The 19,400-nt window shown below is 46.2% G+C and overlaps 1 protein-coding gene across 1 annotated transcript; it reads right to left on the bottom strand.

Moving 5' to 3' along the window:
• Positions 1–1,672: 1,672 nt before the first annotated feature.
• On the bottom strand, positions 1,673–7,436 carry LOC119328856 (FACT complex subunit SSRP1-B-like). Its single transcript, XM_037601853.1, has 16 exons — positions 7,221–7,436; positions 6,223–6,408; positions 5,930–6,035; positions 5,702–5,838; positions 5,167–5,250; positions 4,997–5,088; positions 4,784–4,892; positions 4,596–4,682; positions 4,423–4,515; positions 3,581–3,778; positions 3,354–3,505; positions 3,110–3,263; positions 2,911–3,006; positions 2,643–2,816; positions 2,212–2,290; positions 1,673–2,075 (listed from the first exon to the last, which is right to left on the bottom strand). The coding sequence occupies exons 1-16, from the start codon at positions 7,272–7,274 to the stop codon at positions 1,945–1,947; spliced, it is 1,932 nt and encodes a 643-aa protein (XP_037457750.1). The 5' UTR covers positions 7,275–7,436; the 3' UTR covers positions 1,673–1,944.
• Between the last annotated feature and the right edge of the window lie 11,964 nt (positions 7,437–19,400).

The following is a 19,400-nucleotide window of genomic DNA, read 5'->3' as shown; positions in this document are numbered from 1 at the left end:
CGGACGCGAGTGTGCGCTACCCCCTGAAAAATTGGTCGCATTGGTTGAGCCAATTCAGGGGGTCGACGGTGCCGTTGTAGGTCGCGAACTCCAGCTTGGAGAATCTCGGCGGCGGCTGGGCGTGGACGACGGATGGGTACGCCTCGTCAGCACGGAACAACGAGGATGACAGGGACAAGTAGGCGGGCATCAGGGTGCCGCCCTGGAACAGGGGCCCGTCGATGTTGGCGAAGGGCTCGGCGGAGCCCGAGGACCCGCCAAATTGCATGGCCGGGTGCGTTGCCGGCGGGGGCAGCACGTGCGGCCCGACCGAGGCTGTCGTGTAGACCGGCTCAAGGGACCCAGCGAGCTAGGCCGGTAACGTAGACGGCGACGGGGGAAACCGGACCTGGTGGATGGGCACCCCCGGGCCCGTCGTCGGGATGCCCAGGGCCGCGGTCGCCGGTGGCGGCGGCTGCAGCTGTTGCCCTTGCTGCATGGTGGAGGCGCCGGGGTTCGTCGCTGGAGACGGCTGCCACGGCAGCTGCTGCATGGCGGCGGCGACGGGGGTCACCGAGGATGGCGGCTGCTGCGGCGGCGGGGCAGTGGCGAAAGGTACAGGCGGCTGCGGCCCATAGGATCTCACGAGGAACGTGCAGATGCCCGTGACCGCCTGGGTGAGATCCCGGATGGCAGTCGCCATCTCCTCCGGGGTGAAGACGACGGAGACGGGCGCGGCGGAGGTAACCGACACCGACAAGAGCGGGGCGCTGGCCGTAGTGGCCATCGGGGCGATCGTCACGGTCGGCAGCGGGAGGGTCGGGGTGGGCGGCGACGAGGACATATCGCACCGAAGCTATCTAATACCAAATTGGTAGATACAGGGATGAAAGAAGGAATGGCGTGGAGGAAGGCATGGTCGCCGCCGCTAGGGCGCCGACGTTACGGGCGCAAGAGAGAGAGAGCAAGGGCGGCGGCTAGGGTTAGGTCTCCCGGCTCCCTAAAAAAGTCAAAAAAGCCAAGCAAATATGATTGCTTCTTGCTTAATCCCATTGCTTAATCCCAAAACAGGCCCTTGCACGAGTTTATATAATCCTCCTAATAAAATAATTGGCTAAGCCCCTAATAAGGATAAGATAAACTGGGTAGGCTAAGGCTGGTCATAGTGGAAGTAACTTAGCAAGTAACATAACACATTTCATTTCAAGACAGGTTTGCTTATGTGGCATAGAGTTAATGAGGAAAAAGGTGTTTGGAGTAACATAATATGTTACTGTAACATAATATGTTACTGTAACATAACACAACCCAAAGCAAAATGAGTCTATAATGTAATAAATGCTATCATCTATGATACTACTTGTATGTTACTTTGCACTATGAAGATAATAACAAAGACTAATGTCATATGCATGACACTAGTCTAAGTTACTCCCCACTATGACTAGCCTAAGCCCCTAACCGGTCATAACTAGCCTAAGCCCCTAACCGGTCATAACACTAGTCGTCAAGGTAGCGTCAACGGCTCATTCTGTGGCGGTATTATAGTCATTTAATGGTTCCAGGACTTCAATGTAATTTTTATTACTCCCTCCATTTATTTTTGTAAGTCGTTTCAGACAACTTAAAATGAACTGTTTTGCACATTGTCTGAAATGTCTTCAAAGTCTTATAAAAGTGAACAGAGGGAGTATGTTTTGTATGCTTTGTAATTCCGGTGAAGATTTGAGTATTTTGCAGAAAAAAAGTTGCACAAGCAGGGTGCGAATAAAACACCTGTCACATGTGCTGACAGCTCTTAGCAAAGTAAACATCACCTTGGAACCTACATATCCTAACTGTTGTTTGTTAACTCAGAAACGTAGGGATCACACCTCAACAGTCACTACAGCCAAGATAGATCGGATGCCTACTTGTACCATGACTCGAAAGTATGCTCCTTTCGACATCGGCCAATCTTCCAATTCAATCGGACGATCCATCTGCAGAGTCCACGTCTACAGGAGCCGCACCAGCGCCGCGGTAGGCAGCAGACTCCTCTGCATAGCGTTTCTTATCCACTTGGGACTGCTCAACGTATGGCTGCTTCTCCTCAGCTGCAAATATGACAATTGGAAATGATTACCACGGAAGTTTTTTTTCCTTCAAAAAAAATGACAGTATGAACTGCAACATCCATATCTTAGGACATGTTTCCTCAGCCGCACCAGATTGTAACTTAGGACATGTTACCTGACATCTTTTGCCACTTCTCTCCAAGCTTCTTTGCAATATCAGTGGTGCTGAGTTCAGGGTTGATGTTCTTCAAATTCTGCATGAGAAAAATGTCAATCAAAGATCCATTGTTTGCTTAATTTGACAGTGCACGACAAATGTCTTGAGAAAGAATAGCAAATAATTCTACAACCTAACATAGCAACCATAGACTGCAACGACAGGAATGAACTAAAATTCGTCAAAAACAATGCAGGATACTCTTATTTAAGTTTGACTAAGTTCATAGAAATAATAGCTATCTGTATTAATATGGAAAACATGTTTCATGAATCATGATGCATCTATTGCTATTGGTTTGATGCAGTTTGGGATGGAGCAGGTACGTGTTCAGATTACAATTTTATGAAAGCAGAAAATTTTAATATGGATTGGTGCAAGTAACTTACAACTCGCTCAGCCTTTGAGAAATACATGAATGGTGCTATTGCTCTTTTAGGGGCATTGGGATCTTTCTTCTGCTTCTTCTTCGGCTTTCTCTTCTCTGAACCTTCCACGTCCACATTCTTTGGTTTCCTCTTCACAGGTGGCTTTGAGCTACTAGCTTCCTTTTTGGAAGATTTCTAAAACAAGAAGTTATTAAAGCAGTGACTTGCCACATGTATTTTGGTTCAGGTAAGTTTTCTTAGGGATACTGTCAAGAGTAAATTTAGTTACCTCCTTTTCTCCATCGCTTATGCTGGCATCAGAACCCTCTTCAGAATCATCACTAGGGGATCCGCTGTCATCCTTGTCAGCCACAAAATCTTCGTCCTGAAGTTGGAATATGTTACAGTAAGATTTACAAGTAAACAAATTACATTCTACTCCATGACAATATAGGCAAAGAAGAGCAAAGATTGCACACACACAATACCTCTTCATCACTTTCTTCATCACCGGCCTGATTTTTAATTCGCTCCAGATGTGGATCAACGGGGTCATCATCAGTGCTCTGAAGAGCAGCCGCAACAGCACCAGTTCTATCTTGGCCATCTTCTCCAAGATTCAGGATTTTCAAATTCTTACCACTTGAAGTAAGGGAAGAAACAAGAAATTATCATCCCCAAACGAATTAAATAGTATGCCAGTGATTAAATTAACAAGACATCAGCATTTACCTGACGAAGTTGAAGAGGTTATGGTATTCATTCCTTTGTATATTTCTGAAGAGATGTTCTTGATCATTCTTTAGCTTGACCAGAAGATCAAAATAGTGAGATGACATACTAGCACCACCAGCACCATGGCGCTCAAATTCAACATACTCAATCTGCAGTAAATAACAGCTTAGCAGATGACAAATGGATGATGAACAATTAGGCATGTCAGAAATGTAGAAACAGACCTCCTCATGCAGAATGAGTGTCGGGGGCTTTGGCAAAAAGAAAAAGCCTTTTTCAAGAGGATACAGCAATCCATCTTCAGCTTTAAGTGATGATTTCACGGCATATCCATCTTGACAACTGCGGAATGTGCTTGGCCTCGTCACTTTAGCACCAGACAGGCCACGAAGGATTTTGGAGAATACCTCATGTTCTAAACCCTATATATAAATCATACATTTTGTGAGTTAATTAGTTAAACTGGAGTATTATACAATAAATCGAGATCCCAGAAAACTGTAAATGAAGAGCAAGTGCACAAGTAGAAAACAGAACATAAGGGGGCAATCATCTGATCAGGACACAAATGATTGGTAATATTTAATTCAGTTCAGTAAAGCATTCTTTCACTAAAACATACTTGCAAGCAGAAAAGATGCATGTCAGTAGCTCTGTGATTAAGTACTGAATGAAATTGTACAAATATAAACACACATCATTTTTTGATAAACCCCAAGAGTTAGGTAATAAGTGCACGGGAGGGTTACTACTGGTGTTTCAACAGTACATAATCACTAATATATACAGTATGCTTTATGAGTAGTATGTCATTAACTCTTGTATTGTTCTATTGGTATGTATTATTAATTCTGGTATCATTTCTTGTACGTACTAATCAATAATAGTGCAGAGCATTTGATAATTAAAGCATGTACCACTGACAAAGTAAAATAAAATCAACACAAGCTATGATCAAAGTTCACCAAAAAAACAAGAGCTATGATCAATTTTTAGGTGAAATAGGTCGCGTTAAACTTAAAAGAGATGCAAGGAAAGTCAGCCATTAAGTGAATAAGAATATCACATTGTAAGAACTCTGCAGCCTGTCCTTGTACTTTTCAGCCAAAACCTCCTCACTTAATGACAGCTCCTTCTCAACTACATTCTCTGTCACAAACTGTTCATAAAGGAACCAGTTATTAAATGTCATACAAGAACTGTAGCCAAGTTAATGTGAAATGTATCATAATACAATACCTGAATAACAATGTGGGGATATAATGTTTGTCCTTTGCGAATTGGCGGATCAAGTGTGATGACCACAAAGGTATGAGGGTTGTTTGACTGAAGGGCACAAAGTATAAGCATGAAATCATATTAGCTTATTGACAGTATACAAAGGCGAAGAATTCTTGATAGTTCACAAAGCATGAAAGTAGTAGAACCTTTGGCAAAACAAAGAGCCGAAGAATACTGCTATACTGGATTTTGAAATCATTAGCTTGTCCTTGGAGTCGCAAGAATGACATATGAAGCTCAACAGTGTATCGACCTCTGAATTAAAAATAAGCAGTTAGCTATGGCATGAAATGAAACAAATAAATGGACACGCTTATTTTAGGAAACGCAAAGAGTCTACAGTTACAAGATTTTCTCACCTTGGGGTAAGAATTGCAATTCCCTCCAATGAGACAACAGCCTCTTCTGATGAGCCAACGTCAGCTATAGCCAAGATTTTCTGCCAAAAAATCTGAAGAGATAACATTTCACTATGTGCGCAAAATATGCATGCATGCTGTGTCGTATCGTGCTTATCAAATGAACTCACATGAGCCGAGGGACGTTCCTCATCACCGAGGAACTGAGTATTTGAAGTTGGTACATGAAAACTTAAATCCATCAGCGAATCTTTCTGCAGAAAATGATGAAAAGGGGAGTTATAATCACCTGTTTTACTAATGATCTTTGTAAGATTTTCATGGGAAAGATCGGAATCCTCTAGAGTCTAGATGGTGCTCAATGGTGCATTTACGTTCAGTGCAATAGAAGATTTGGAAAGTGTATCTCCTATGTATATGGCCTAACCACCGGAGCTAGTTAGATCTGAAATGCCTAAAACGAGATTGAAAGAACAGCTATAGTCGCAGAAACTTTTACGTGCACAGGCAAGGAAACTAATAAGAGTCACTATAAAGAGTAAAAAAAACTTATGTTAGTATAAATATACACACCAATGTTGGGATTCAGACACAAAAATTTACCTTTTTTACACCCAGCAACAGTAAGCAAAAGCCAACCAAACAGGTAACACTTTACAAAACTACAGAGTAACTTTGATCAATATATACAGGCAGACAACAGACCTCATTAGCCCCTGTAGTATCATCAACATGGAACTCAAGAACAACATCTGTTTTTCCTTGCAACTGAGTTTGTGATACATCTGATAGAGAGACTTCAAATGCTTCCTTTGAGCCAACATTAAAGCTAAGCATATTGCCTGAAAATGGAAGAATGGGAAAATGAAACAAATTTTACAAAAGGGAAATGGAATACCCACTACCAGACAGACTATAGAGAACTCAGCTAACCATTGATGTCGACCGCGCCCCAATTATGGCCACTAACAGAAAGCTGCTTCTCCTCTGGTGTGGTTCCCGTGTTCTTTTGTATGAAGTTAGTAAGGTTACTAACATCCTACGAAACAATATAAACAAAATAGTTCTCAGGTTACAACTAGAGTTTCAGTTATCCAAGAAAGATTGAAACTTGACACAGAAAGCAGATGCAACTGTGATTGTATAACTTCTCTTATTTTCTAGCATCTCTTCATGTCAAAGTATACAATCAATTAATTGCTTGTGGGGAAATGGAAGACTATTACCTGTTCACGGAAGCCTTTGAACACGTACCGAATCCCCTCTTTGGTCCCAACACTAAGCTGATAAGATCTGGGGATTTTCATCCACGTCACAGAAATTATATCAGCTTTATCAACCTCAATTGTCTTTCCTCCACCTAGCTTCTTCCATGCAAGCCCTCCCGAATATAGCCTAAACTGACCAGGGTTCTACAAGTGCACAAACCATCAGTCCATAACAGCACGACGGGAATTTCAGCATCGTGATAATGCCACTAACAGTGACCGACTCAACAACAACCATAAAAAGGAATTGATCTATGTACTTTTTACCAAAATAATAATTGGAATAGGGTCGTCACTAAGTTTCAAAAAGATATGAACCACGAATGAACACAAATGTACAATTCTTATTCGTTAAAATGAACCAACAAGTGTTTCAATCACATCTAGGTATGCTAAACAATGATAAGGAGAATACTCCTTAAAGAACATGTGCGAACTGTAAATAAAAAGTGATTATGAAGGCCATTGGCTGTGATCTTCCAACACAGTGCACTCATAGCACAAATTGGCACACATGAATACCAAAATGGACGGCGCCTGGGTGATGGTAGCAATTGCACAAGACATTATGTATCTGTTGCATGAACATGCTCCCCGAATCCCTAGATTAGCGCCTGTTTGTAGTTGAGTTTCCAATTTGTTCCATCCCAAGCTAATTGGATATGGACTATTCATTTTGCCTGACCAACATTGGTGTCCAAATCCAACAACCAACGGCGGATCACAAATTTACCCTCTGGAGCAGTTCCGTACCGCAGAGACGAAACAAACCCTAGCGTGTAAACCCTAGAAAAAACAAGCGCCGTTCTGAAAAATCCGCAGAACAAATTCCGCTAGACGAGCCCGTCCGCCAAACTCGCCAGCGCGGAATCGAACAGTCGAGCGGAAGACCCTAACGAAATAACGAATCGAATCACGGCGAGCGAACTCGACTGGGGCGGGGGAGGCGCACTCACGTTGCCGACGCGGCCGCCGAGGGAGATGTTGTTGAAGAGGTGGCCGTCCGTCATGTCGCCCGCTGGCTCTGCGGCCGGTGACCGCAGCCGCCGTCGCTGCAGGACTCGTGACCCGCTCTCTCGCGCGCGGGAGAGTCGCCTCCTCGGGTGCGGGATTTGGGAGCTCTGCGGCGAGAAGGAAGTGGCTTTCGCTTTGGCGCTGTGGGGATGGGGGCGCGCGGCGGGCGGCGGGCTGATATAGGCGTTTGGGCAGAGAGCGGGCCGTATCTGACGGGTGGGGTCGATATATTGTCCGACGATGAAGGATTCATGGATTTTCGTTACGGAAAATATAATGAGTGAACGTTCGCTCTATCGTACCTCCCCCGAGACGATCTGACCTGTTCGATCCTAGCGTGAATCTCACAGCAGGGGCTGCCGCGGTCTAGGGTCAGTTTGGTCCGTGACCTCACCCTCATGCCTGGATGGCCAGTGCTGTCAGACAGACTAGGCTTGTGTGGTGATGAAGGGTGTGTTTGGTTGAGGAACCATGTCACGGGATGAAATGATTTCATTCCAGAGGAATGGGTCGGTTTCGTTCCTGTGTTTGATAGGTGCAAAAATGTGGAACGGGTTCATGCCTTCCAGGCAAAAAATCAACGTCCCATCGATACACTCCATCTAATCTTAGCCTTGTAGCCGCATCGCCAGGTGCCCGAATTCGGTCGCCTCAGCCAAGCTAATTGTCGTGCAATGAGTCTAGCTAGGCTGATTACGGCACAAAAGAATTTAGGCTAGGCGAGTTTTCTTTTTCATAGGATAGCAACCAAACAAACATGTATAATACCAAGGGACAACTCCACGTGAGGCAAAAGATGTTGGGGACGCAAACAAAATAGACTGTAAGAGCAACCCTAATCGATCCCTGATAAAATGCTTAAGAGGAGTACAATTTCTTTTTTTTCCTTTCCTAATTGGCACCTAGGAGATCCCTTAAAAGTTTTAGAGGAGTAAAAATTATACTTCTTGGCCGCCTCGACTCCTATATTTACTCGCTCACCAACCGAACGAGTAAAAAGTCTTTCCCTCCACCCTTGGTTGCACCCACCCAACCCCACATCGCGTCCACTCCGACGCAGCCCTATTTGCCTCCGTCGGCCACCATGCGCTACCGGCGACCCCCTGAAGCACCCAGCGCGCTCGTCCCCCACCTCGATTTGGTCGAATTTTCGTCATCAGCGACTATAAATCACCGAGACTACAATCGCCGCCATTGTCCGATTTGACGCACCTAGTCATCGGCGCCAACACTTTGGAGGGACTCCATGCACCTGTTATGGCATCCACCTCGATCGCTACCCGCATTTCGGTATGCCCTCCTCCTCTCACTGCTCGCATCTCACATCTCGGTTGACCGTCGGCGGGGCTAAGCCCTTGCGCAGCAGCTCATCGGCGAGCCTTTGTCGATGGTCAAGTGTGACCATTGCTGGCGGCTGGTGGTGCGCCTTGTTTTGAGCACGCATAAAACATCCCGGATGGGTTTTCGTCAAGTGCAAAAAGCACAGAGTGAGTTCCATTTCGTATGGTTGTTCTTCGAATTTGTCCCAATGTGAAACTCATTGTTTGCCTAAAATTATATGTAGGACAGGTGCAAATTTTGGTGTTGGGAAGAAGAGTACATCGATATATTTATAGCGAGAAAAAATTTAGATGTTGGTGCGGTAGTTGCTAGAGATGAGGCTAGAGAGGATGTTATGTCCAAGTTCGAAGAGGAGGAGAAGAAAAAAGTGTGCAATCTCGAGAAGCTGAAAGAGGAAAGAAACAATGTAGTCACCGAAGAGATGGAGAAAGTATTGATCGGATATTAATAGGAGCAGTTAAGGAAGTGGTGTTTCTATTGAAATGTGTGGTTTTTATTATAGTTTTTTTATGAATTTTTGTTTAACTTTTTTACTCCTTAAATTTAGGGGTTCGGGTAGAAACGACCATTTATTAGAGGAGTCAAAGTACTCCTCTAAAGGATTCTCGATCGTTTACTCCTTTAAATTATAGGAGGTCAGTTAGAGTTGCTCTAACACGTGTATTCGGGATTTTTTTTCAAAACTGTGATGGTTTTTATAGCAAATTCAGAATCTATACGTCCTCACACAAGAAAATCAAAACTAGCACCCTGTCGGCCTCCAGTGGGCCGAAGAGGGGCTCTTCCGCTTGCGGTTGACCGAAGTGGGCTCTTCAGCCTCCCGTTGGCTGAAGAGTACCCCAACTGGACCGAAGAGTACTCTTTGGTCTACCGTTGGCCGAAGAGTGTTCTTTGGTCATCCGTAGGCCGAAGAGTATTCTTTGGGGCCCAAGGCCTAGCATGGGCAAAAGAGCGCAGCCATGCAGCTTCGGCCTCCTGTTAATGCGAAAAGTTGGGGCTCGAGGACTCTTCGGCCTACGGTTGACCAAAGAATGCTCTTTGGCCTACGGTAGACCAAAGAGTCTTTTTCAACCCAGTTGGGGCACTCTTCGGCCAACTGGAGGCTGAAGAGCCCACTTCGGTCAACCGCAGGCCGAAGAGCCCCTCTTCGGCCAACTGGAGGCCGATGGGGTGCTACTTTTGATTTTGGTGCGTGAGAACGTCTAAATTCCGAATTTGCTATAAAAATCATCACAGTTTTGAAAAAAATCTGTATTCGGTCGCTCCCATTTCCAGACTGCTCACCGTTCTACGGAAGCTCTGATCCCCATTCCTCAACTCCCTTTATTGTGGAAAGAAGGTCAGCCTCGCTTTCTAGCGGAATAAAGAGCGAAATACTACCATTTTGTGACAAATGTAGTTGAAAACTACCACTTTTGCGAGATCTAACAAAAAGCTATTACTTTTGCGACAATTTTCGCAAAGAGCTACCACTTCTGGTTAGTGACCGGTTCAACGGTTATCGATCACAATTATGACTGGGGGGCCCACCCATCAGGTCTCATGCGGGACAACAAGGTTAAATCTATTAGATTAACCGTTAAGATGGACGTTATGACAGGCATTGCTCACAAGTGAGTGACCTAATCCTAAACTAATTAGTAGTATGCCAAATCTAACCATGTGGGCACACCAGCCAGTGGATAATCTAATCCAAAGTTCCTAGCTAACCATAATCCATCCCTAATCTAATGCGAATTAACCACTAACCAAACCAGGATGTTCTAAAAAAACTAACCATGAGACATTTGCATCGTCATCGCACTTCTTGCAATGCTGACCTCGCGTTGGTTTCACCCAGCCATCGGAGGGCCTCGTTGGCGACTTGCTGCCCAACCGGTGTCTGCTTCTCTCTCATTTTCCTCTCTTTACCTCTCCCTCACCCGAATGCGGACGCGCAATGCTACATATGAAGGAAATATGCCCTAGCGGCAACAATAAAGTTATTATTTATTTCCTTATTTCATGATAAATGTTTATTGTTCATGCTAGAATTGTATTAACCGGAAATTTAGTACATGTGTGAATACATAGACAAAACATAGTGTCCCTATTATGCCTCTACTTGACTAGCTTATTAATCAAAGATGGTTATGTTTCCTAACCATAAATATGTGTTGTCATTTGATAAACGGGATCACATCATTAGGAGAATGATGTGATGGACATTACCCATCCGTTAGCTTAGCATTATGATCATTATAGTTTCATTGCTACTGCTTTCTTCATGACTTATACATGTTCCTCAGACTATGAGATTATGTAACTCCCGAATACTGGAGGAAAACTTTTTGTGCTACCAAACGTCACAACGTAAAAGGGTGACTATAAAGGTGCTCTACAGGTGTCTCCGAAGGTGTTTGTTGGGTTGGCATACATCGAGATTAGGATTTGTCACTCCATGTTTTTAGAGAGGTGTCTCTAGGCCCTCTCGGTAATGCTCATCACTATAAGCCTTGCAAGCAATGTGACTAATGAGTTAGTTGCGGGATGAAGTACTACGAGACGAGTAAAAAGACGTGCCGGTATCGAGATTGAACTAGGTATGATGATACCGACGATCGAATCTCGGGCAAGTAACATACCGATGACAAAGGGAACAACGTATGTTGTTATGCGGTTTGACCGATAAAGATCTTTGTAGAATATGTGGGATCCAATATAAGCATCCAGGTTCCGCTATTGGTTATTGACCGGAGATGAGTCTCGGTCATGTCTACATAGTTCTCGAACCCGTAGAGTCCGCACGCTTAATGTTCGATGACGATATATATATTATGAGTTATGTGTTTTTGATGACCGAAGTTTGTTCGGAGTCCCGGATGAGATCAAGGACGTGACGAGAAGTCTCTAAATGGTCGGGACATAAATATTGATATATTGGACCATGTTATTCGAACACCGGAAGAGTTCCGGGAAGTTTCGGATAAAACCGGAGTGCCGGAGGGGTTATCGGAACCTCGCGGGGAACTAATGGGCCACCACAGGCCTTAGTGGAGAGAGAGGAGGGCGGCCAGGGCAGGGCACCCCCTGGAGTCCGAAAAGGACAAGGGAAGGGGGCGGCGCCCCCCTTTCCTACTCCCTCCCCCTCTCCTTCCTTCCCCCTCTCTCCCTTGTGGTGGAATCCTACTAGGACTAGTAGTCCTAGTAGGACTCCTCTCTTGGGGCGCGCCCTAGGGGCCAACCGGCCTCCCCCCTTGCTCCTTTATATATGGGGGTAGGGGGCACCCTAGAACACTCAAGTTTCTCTTAACCATGTGCGGCGCCTCCTCCACAGTTACACACCTCGATCATACCATCGTAGTGCTTAGGCGAAGCCCTGCGCCGGTAACATCATCATCACCGTCGCCACGCCGTCGTGCTGACGGAACTCACCCTCGTCCTCAACTAGATCAAGAGCATGAGGGACGTCATCAAGCTAAACGTGTGCTGAACGCGGAGGTGTCGTACGTTCGGTACTTGATCGGTTGGATCGCGAAGAAGTTCGACTACATCAACAACATTATTGAAACGCTTCCGCTTTCGATATACGAGGGTACGTGGACACACTCTCCCCTCTCATTGCTATGCATGATCTAGATAGATCTTGCGTGATCGTATGATTTTTTTTCTAAAATTACCGCGTTCCCCAATAGTGGCATCCGAGCCAGGTCTATGCGTAGATGTTATATGCACGAGTAGACCACAAAGAGTTGTGGGCAATAATAGTCATACTGCTTACCACCAACGTCTTACTTTGATTCGGCGGTATTGTTGGATGGAGCAGCGAGGGAGTCCTGGATTAGGGGGTCCTCGGACAGCCGGACTATGTACTTGTGCCGGACTGTTGGACTATGAAGATACAAGATTGAAGACTTCGTCCCGTGTCCGGGTGGGACTCTCCTTTGCGTGGAAGGAAAGCTTGGCAATTCGGATATGTGCATTTCCTTCTCTGTAACCGACTATGTGTAACCCTAGCCCCCTCCGATGTCTATATAAACCGGAGGGTTTAGTCCGTAGGACAACAACAATCATAACCATAGGCTAGCTTCTAGGGTTTAGCCTCTAAGATCTCGTGGTAGATCAACTCTTGTAATACTCATATCATCAAGATCAATCAAGCAGGAAGTAGGGTATTACCTCCATAGAGAGGGCCCGAACCTGGGTAAACATTGTGTCCCCCGCCTCATGTTACCATTAGCCTTAGACGCACAGTTCGGGACCCCCTACCCGAGATCCGCTGGTTTTGAAACCGACATCGGTGCTTTCATTGAGAGTTCCACTGTGTCGTCACGGTAAGGCTTGATGGCTCCTCAAATCATCCACAACGATGCGCTCCAGGGTGAGGCTTTCCTCCCCGGACAGATCTTCGTATTCGGCGGCTTCACACTACGGGCCAACTCACTTGGCCATCTGGAGCAGATCGATAGCTACGCCCCTGGCCATGAGGTCAGGTTTGGAAGCCTGAACTACATTGTCAACATTCGAACCCATCACAAGTGCACCCTACAGTCACGACGAGCATGACCTAGATCTGTCATCGGACGGTGTTCAGAAGATCGCACCTACAGCTGCCCTGGCTTTAAATCCGGAGCAGATCGTGCCATCTTAGGATGGGTGGATGGACCCCACCACGGAGGCCGCACACTCAGCGGTGATAGAGCCAAATACAGATCCCACTCCTAAGGAGATCCGTTTCTTCGGACCCTCGGACTTGTCTCCGACCAGGGGCTCCAAACCGCGTGCATCCGTGCCCATCGGACCTGACTGGGCACCGGTCATGGAGTTTAGCTCCATGGATATCTATCAGCACTCGCCCTTGGGCGACGTGCTAAATTCATTAAAATCTCTCTCCCTGTCAGGAGACTCTTGGCCGAACTATGTCCGGCTTGAGTAGGAAGCGGACGACGAAGAAATTCGTTCCCCACCCACCACCCACTTAATAGCCACTGTCGACGACTTAACCGACATGCTTGATTTTGACTCCGAAGACATCAACGGTATGGACGACGATGCCGGAGAAGAACAGGAACCACCGCCCAAAGGCCGCTGGACAGCCACCTCATCATATGATATATATATGGTGGACACACCCAAAGAAAGCAATGGCGATGAGGCAACGGAGGATAATCCCCTTGAGAAGCAATCTAAGCGCCGGCATCAGCAGCGCCGCTCTAAGCCCCGTCATAGAAAAAATAGCGGTACCGGCACAAGAGACAATAGCACTTCGGATGATGCCGAAGAAAACAATCCCGCCCAACCAAGCTTCGAGCAAGCCAGACGGGAGGATGGGAAAGCTAGCCCTAATAAATAGGCAATGGATGGAGACTCAGAGGATGACAATTACATGCCCCTCTCCGATGATGAGGTGAGCCTTGGCGATGAAGAATTAATCGTGCCTCAGGATCCCGTCGAGCAGGAGCGCTTCAAGCGCCGGCTTATAGCCACTGCAAAAAGCCTGAAGAAAAAGCAGCAGCAGCTTCAAGCCGATCAAGATCTGCACATGGACTGAGGTCCTGGCAGCCGAGGAATACAGACTCGAGCGCCCAACCAAAAGTTACCCAAAGTGCAGGTTTTTACCTCAATTCGAGGAGGAGGCACTAGAGCCTACACTACCACCGCAGGATGTGGCTGACCGGCCACCTCGTGGCCGAGACAAAGTGGCATATCAGCCCGAACACCAGCCCACACCCCGTCGCCAAACAAACAAAAACACGAAGGCCCGGGGCTACACGCATGACCTGCAAGACGAATTGGAAAACAAAGCAGGACAGTTAAGATCGATCTACGGATCACGGGGGCGCGCCCCAACGCGTGACGATGACCGCCATACCGGATATACTAAATACAAATCCGGCCGGGCCGAATACAATAAACCAGTCTCATTTGAACTGCTCGTGATGTAGCCCGACATAGAGGCGCCGCACACCCCCTATGCTTCACTGACGAAGTAATGGAGCATGAATTCCTAGAAGGGTTTAAGCCCATGAATATCGAGCCCTACGATGGGACTACAGACCCCGTGGTATGGATAGAAGATTTCCTTCTCCACATTCACATGGCCCGCTGCGATGATCTACATGCCATCAAGTACCTCCCACTAAAACTCAAGGGACCGACTCGGCATTGGCTGAATAGTTTGCCGGCAAACTCCATCGGAAGTTAGGAGAACCTGGAAGACGCATTCCTGGATAACTTCCAGGGCACTTATGTGCGACCACCGGATGCTGATGATATAAGCCACATAACCCAACAGCCCGGAGAGTCAGCCAGGAATTTCTGGACCCGGTTCCTAACTAAAAAGAACCAAATTGTCGACTGTCCGAATGCCGAAGCCCTAGCGGCCTTTAAGCATAACATCCGTGACGAGTGGCTTGCCCGACACCTCGGCCAAGAGAAGCCAAAGTCCATGGCAGCCCTCACAACACTCATGAACCGCTTTTGTGCGGGCGAGGATAGCTGGCTGGCTCGTAGCAACAGCACATCAAGAAATCCTGGCACCTCAGATGCCAGAGATAGCAACACCAAGCCCCGACGCAAAGATGTTGGGGACGCAAACAAAATAAACTGTAAGAGCAACCCTAATTGATCGCTAATAAAATGCTTAAGAGGAGTACAATTTCTTTTTTTTTCTTTCCTAATTGGCACCTGGAGATCCCTTAAAAGTTATAGAGGAGTAAAAATTATACTTCTTGGCCGTCTTGACCCCTATATTTACTCTCTCACCAACCGGCCGAGTAAAAAGTCTTCCCCTCCACCCTTGGTTGCACACACCCAACCCCACATCACGTCCACTCCAATGCAGCCCTATTTGCCTCCGTCGGCCACCATGCGCTACCGGCGACCCCCTGAAGCACCCAGCGCGCTCGTCCCCTCCTCGATTTGGTCGAATTTTCGTCATCAGCAACTATAAATCACCGAGACTACAATCGCCACCATTGTCCGATTTGATGCACCTAGACATCGACACCAACACTTTGGAGGGACTCGATGCACCTGTTATGGCATCCACCTCGATCGCTACCCGCATTTCGGTATGCCCTCCTCCTCTCACCGCTCGCATCGCACATCCCGGTTGACCATCGGCGGGGCTAAGCCCTTGCGCAGCAGCTCATCGGCGAGCCTCTGTAGATGATCAAGTGTGACCATTGCTGGCGGCTGGTGGTGCACCTTGTTTTGAGCACACCAAAACATCCCGGATGGGTTTTCATCAAGTGCAAAAAGCACAGAGTGAGTTCCATTTCGTATGGTTGTTCTTCGAATTTATCCCAATGTGAAACTCATTGTTTGCCTAAAATTATATGTAGGACAGGTGCAAATTTTGGTGTTGGGAAGAAGAGTACATCGATATATTTATAGCGAGAAAAAATTTAGATGTTGGTGCGGTAGTTGCTAGAGATGAGGCTAGAGAGGATGCTATGTCCAAGTTCGAAGAGGAGGAGAAGAAAAAAGTGTGCAATCTCGAGAAGCTGAAAGAGGAAAGAAACAATGTAGTCACCGAAGAGATGGAGAAAGTATTGATCGGATATTAATAGGAGCAGTTAAGGAAGTGGTGTTTCTATTGAAATGTGTGGTTTTTATTATAGTTTTTTTATGAATTTTTGTTTAACTTTTTTACTCCTTAAATTTAGGGGTTCGGGTAGAAACGACCATTTATTAGAGGAGTCAAAGTACTCCTCTAAAGGATTCTCGATCGTTTACTCCTTTAAATTATAGGAGGTCAGTTAGAGTTGCTCTAACATGTGTATTCGGTCGCTCCCATTTCCAGACTGCTCACCGTTCTAAGGAAGCTTTGATCCCCATTCCTCAACTCCCTTTATTGTGGAAAGAAGGCCAGCCTCGTTTTCTAGTGGAATAAAGAGCAAAATACTACCATTTTGTGACAAATGTAGTTGAAAACTACCACTTTTGCGAGATCTAACAAAAAGCTATTACTTTTGCGTCAATTTTCGCAAAGAGCTACCACTTCTGGTTAGTGACCGGTTCAACGGTTATCGATCACAATTATGACTGGGGGGCCCACCCATCAGGTCTCATGCGGTACAACAAGGTTAAATCTATTAGATTAACCGTTAAGATGGACGTTATGACAGGCATTGCTCACAAGTGAGTGACCTAATCCTAAACTAATTAGTAGTATGCCAAATCTAACCATGTGGGCACACCAGCCAGTGGATAATCTAATCCAAAGTTCCTAGCTAACCATAATCCATCCCTAATCTAATGCGAATTAACCACTAACCAAACCAGGATGTTCTAAAAAAACTAACCATGAGACATTTGCATCGTCATCGCACTTCTTGCAATGCTGACCTCGCGTCAGTTTCACCCAGCCATCGGAGGGCCTCGTTGGCGACTGGCTGCCCAACCGGTGTCTGCTTCTCTCTCATTTTCCTCTCTTTACCTCTCCCTCGCCCGACTGCGAACGCACGATGCTACATATGAAGGAAATATGCCCTAGAGGCAACGATAAAGTTATTATTTATTTCCTTATTTCATGATAAATGTTTATTATTCATGCTAGAATTGTATTAACCGGAAATTTAGTACATGTGTGAATACATAGACAAAACATAGTGTCCCTATTATGCCTCTACTTGACTAGCTCGTTAATCAAAGATGGTTATGTTTCCTAACCATAGACATGTGTTGTCATTTGATGAACGGGATCACATCATTAGGAGAATTATGTGATGGACATTACCCATCCATTAGCTTAGAATTATGATCGTTACAGTTTCATTGCTACTGCTTTCTTCATGACTTATACATGTTCCTCGGACTATGAGATTATGCAACTCCCGAATACTGGAGGAAAACTTTGTGTGCTACCAAACATCACAACGTAAAAGGGTGACTATAAAGGTGCTCTACAGGTGTCTCCGAAGGTGTTTTTGGGGTTGGCATACATCAAGATTAGGATTTGTCACTCCATGTTTTCAGAGAGGTGTCTCTAGGCCCTCTCGGTAATGCTCATCACTATAAGCCTTGCAAGCAATGTGACTAATGAGTTAGTTGCGGGATGAAGTATTACGGGACGAGTAAAAAGACTTGCCGGTATCGAGATTGAACTAGGTATGATGATATCAACGATCGAATCTTGGGTAAGTAACATACCGATGACAAAGGGAACAACGCATGTTGTTATGCGGTTTGACCGATAAAGATCTTTGTAGAATATGTGGGATCCAATATGAGCATCCAGGTTCCGCTATTGGTTATTGACCGAAGATGAGTCTCGGTCATGTCTACATAGTTCTCGAACCCGTAGGGTCCGCACGCTAAACGTTCGATGACGATATATATATTATGAGTTATGTGTTTTTGATGATCGAAGTTTGTTCGGAGTCCCGGATGAGATAAAGGACATGATGAGAAGTCTTTAAATGGTCGGGACATAAATATTGATATATTGGACCATGTTATTCGAACACCGGAAGAGTTCCAGGAAGTTTCGGACAAAACCAGAGTGTCGGAGGGGTTACCGGAACCTCGCGGGGAACTAATGGGCCACCACGGGCCTTAGTGGAGAGAGAGGAGGGCGGCCAGGGCAGGGCGCCCCCCTTGGAGTCCGAAAAGGACAAGGGAAGGGGGCGGTGTTGGTGTCAAAACCGGCGGATCTCGGGTAGGGGGTCCCGAACTGTGCGTCTAGGCGGATGGTAACAGGAGACAAGGGACACAATGTTTTTACCCAGGTTCGGGCCCTCTCGGTGGAGGTAAAACCCTACTCCTGCTTGATTAATATTGATGATATGGGTAGTACAAGAGTAGATCTACCACGAGATCAAGGAGGCTAAACCCTAGAAGCTAGCCTATGGTATGATTGTTGTTCGTCCTATGGACTAAAACTCTCCGGTTTATATAGACACCGGAGAGAGCTAGGGTTACACAGAGTCGGTTACAATGGTAGGAGATCTACATATTGGTATCGCCAAGCTTGCCTTCCACGCCAAGGAAAGTCCCATCCAGACACGGGACGAAGTCTTCAATCTTGTATCTTCATAGTCTTGGAGTCCGGTCAAAGATGATAGTTCGGCTATCCGGACACCCCCTAGTCCAGGACTCCCTCAGTAGCCCCTGAACCAGGCTTCAATGACGACGAGTCCGGCGCGCATATTGTCTTCGGCATTGCAAGGCGGGTTCCTCCTCCGAATAATTCATAGAAGGTTTTGAACACCAGGATAGTATCCGGCTCTGCAAAATAAGTTCCACATACCACCATAGAGAGAATAATATTTACACAAGTTCAATCTGCCGACGTATCTCGTGGCATGATGTCACACCACGGCCAAGCCTTTATTCGAATTGTTTTTACTATTCCACCTTAGCGTGTTTAGCGAAGCGGTTTCCTTGGCGTGTCTTGTCAAAGCAGAGATTGTGTCCCCTTATTCCGGGATTCTCATTAATATGGGCGTGGGTAACCCAACCGCGCCCGTTGGCGCGCCCCCTCCATCGAAGGCGAGTCCCAAACGGTCACGGGGACGGCTCTTGGTATTCAACCCCTTTATAATGAGACCAAGGCATGTTCCTTTTCTTCAATCTCAATCAAATCCGCCCCTCGCCTCGAGTCCCAACACCCAAGGCTCTAGATTCAGGCGCTTCGGACCTTCGACAATGTCCGGCTCCGACTTACAAGGCCAGTGGATGCCTTCTTCCGTCACGGAAGAAGATGTGCTAAAGCTGAGAGACGCTAGGTATCTAACCGGCGAAATTTCGCATAGGCTGCCTGCCCAAGGGCAAGTCATTCCTACTCCCGAGCCTAG

Source organism: Triticum dicoccoides, chromosome 1B (genome assembly GCF_002162155.2).
Source record: "Triticum dicoccoides isolate Atlit2015 ecotype Zavitan chromosome 1B, WEW_v2.0, whole genome shotgun sequence".
In the NCBI taxonomy this organism is placed as follows: domain Eukaryota; kingdom Viridiplantae; phylum Streptophyta; class Magnoliopsida; order Poales; family Poaceae; genus Triticum; species Triticum dicoccoides.
Note: the sequence above shows the minus strand (reverse complement) of the source record. Positions and strands in the feature narration are given on the sequence as shown.

Excerpts from the sequence above, each read along its gene's own strand:
- LOC119328856 (XM_037601853.1), bottom strand. The coding sequence starts at position 7,274 with ATGACGGACGGCCACCTCTTCAACAACATCTCCCTCGGCGGCCGCGTC. Across the intron at positions 3,007-3,109 it reads ATGAAGAAAGTGATGAAGAG|GACGAAGATTTTGTGGCTGA; the intron begins GTATTGTGTGTG and ends TTCCAACTTCAG. Across the intron at positions 2,817-2,910 it reads TAAGCGATGGAGAAAAGGAG|AAATCTTCCAAAAAGGAAGC; the intron begins GTAACTAAATTT and ends TTCTTGTTTTAG.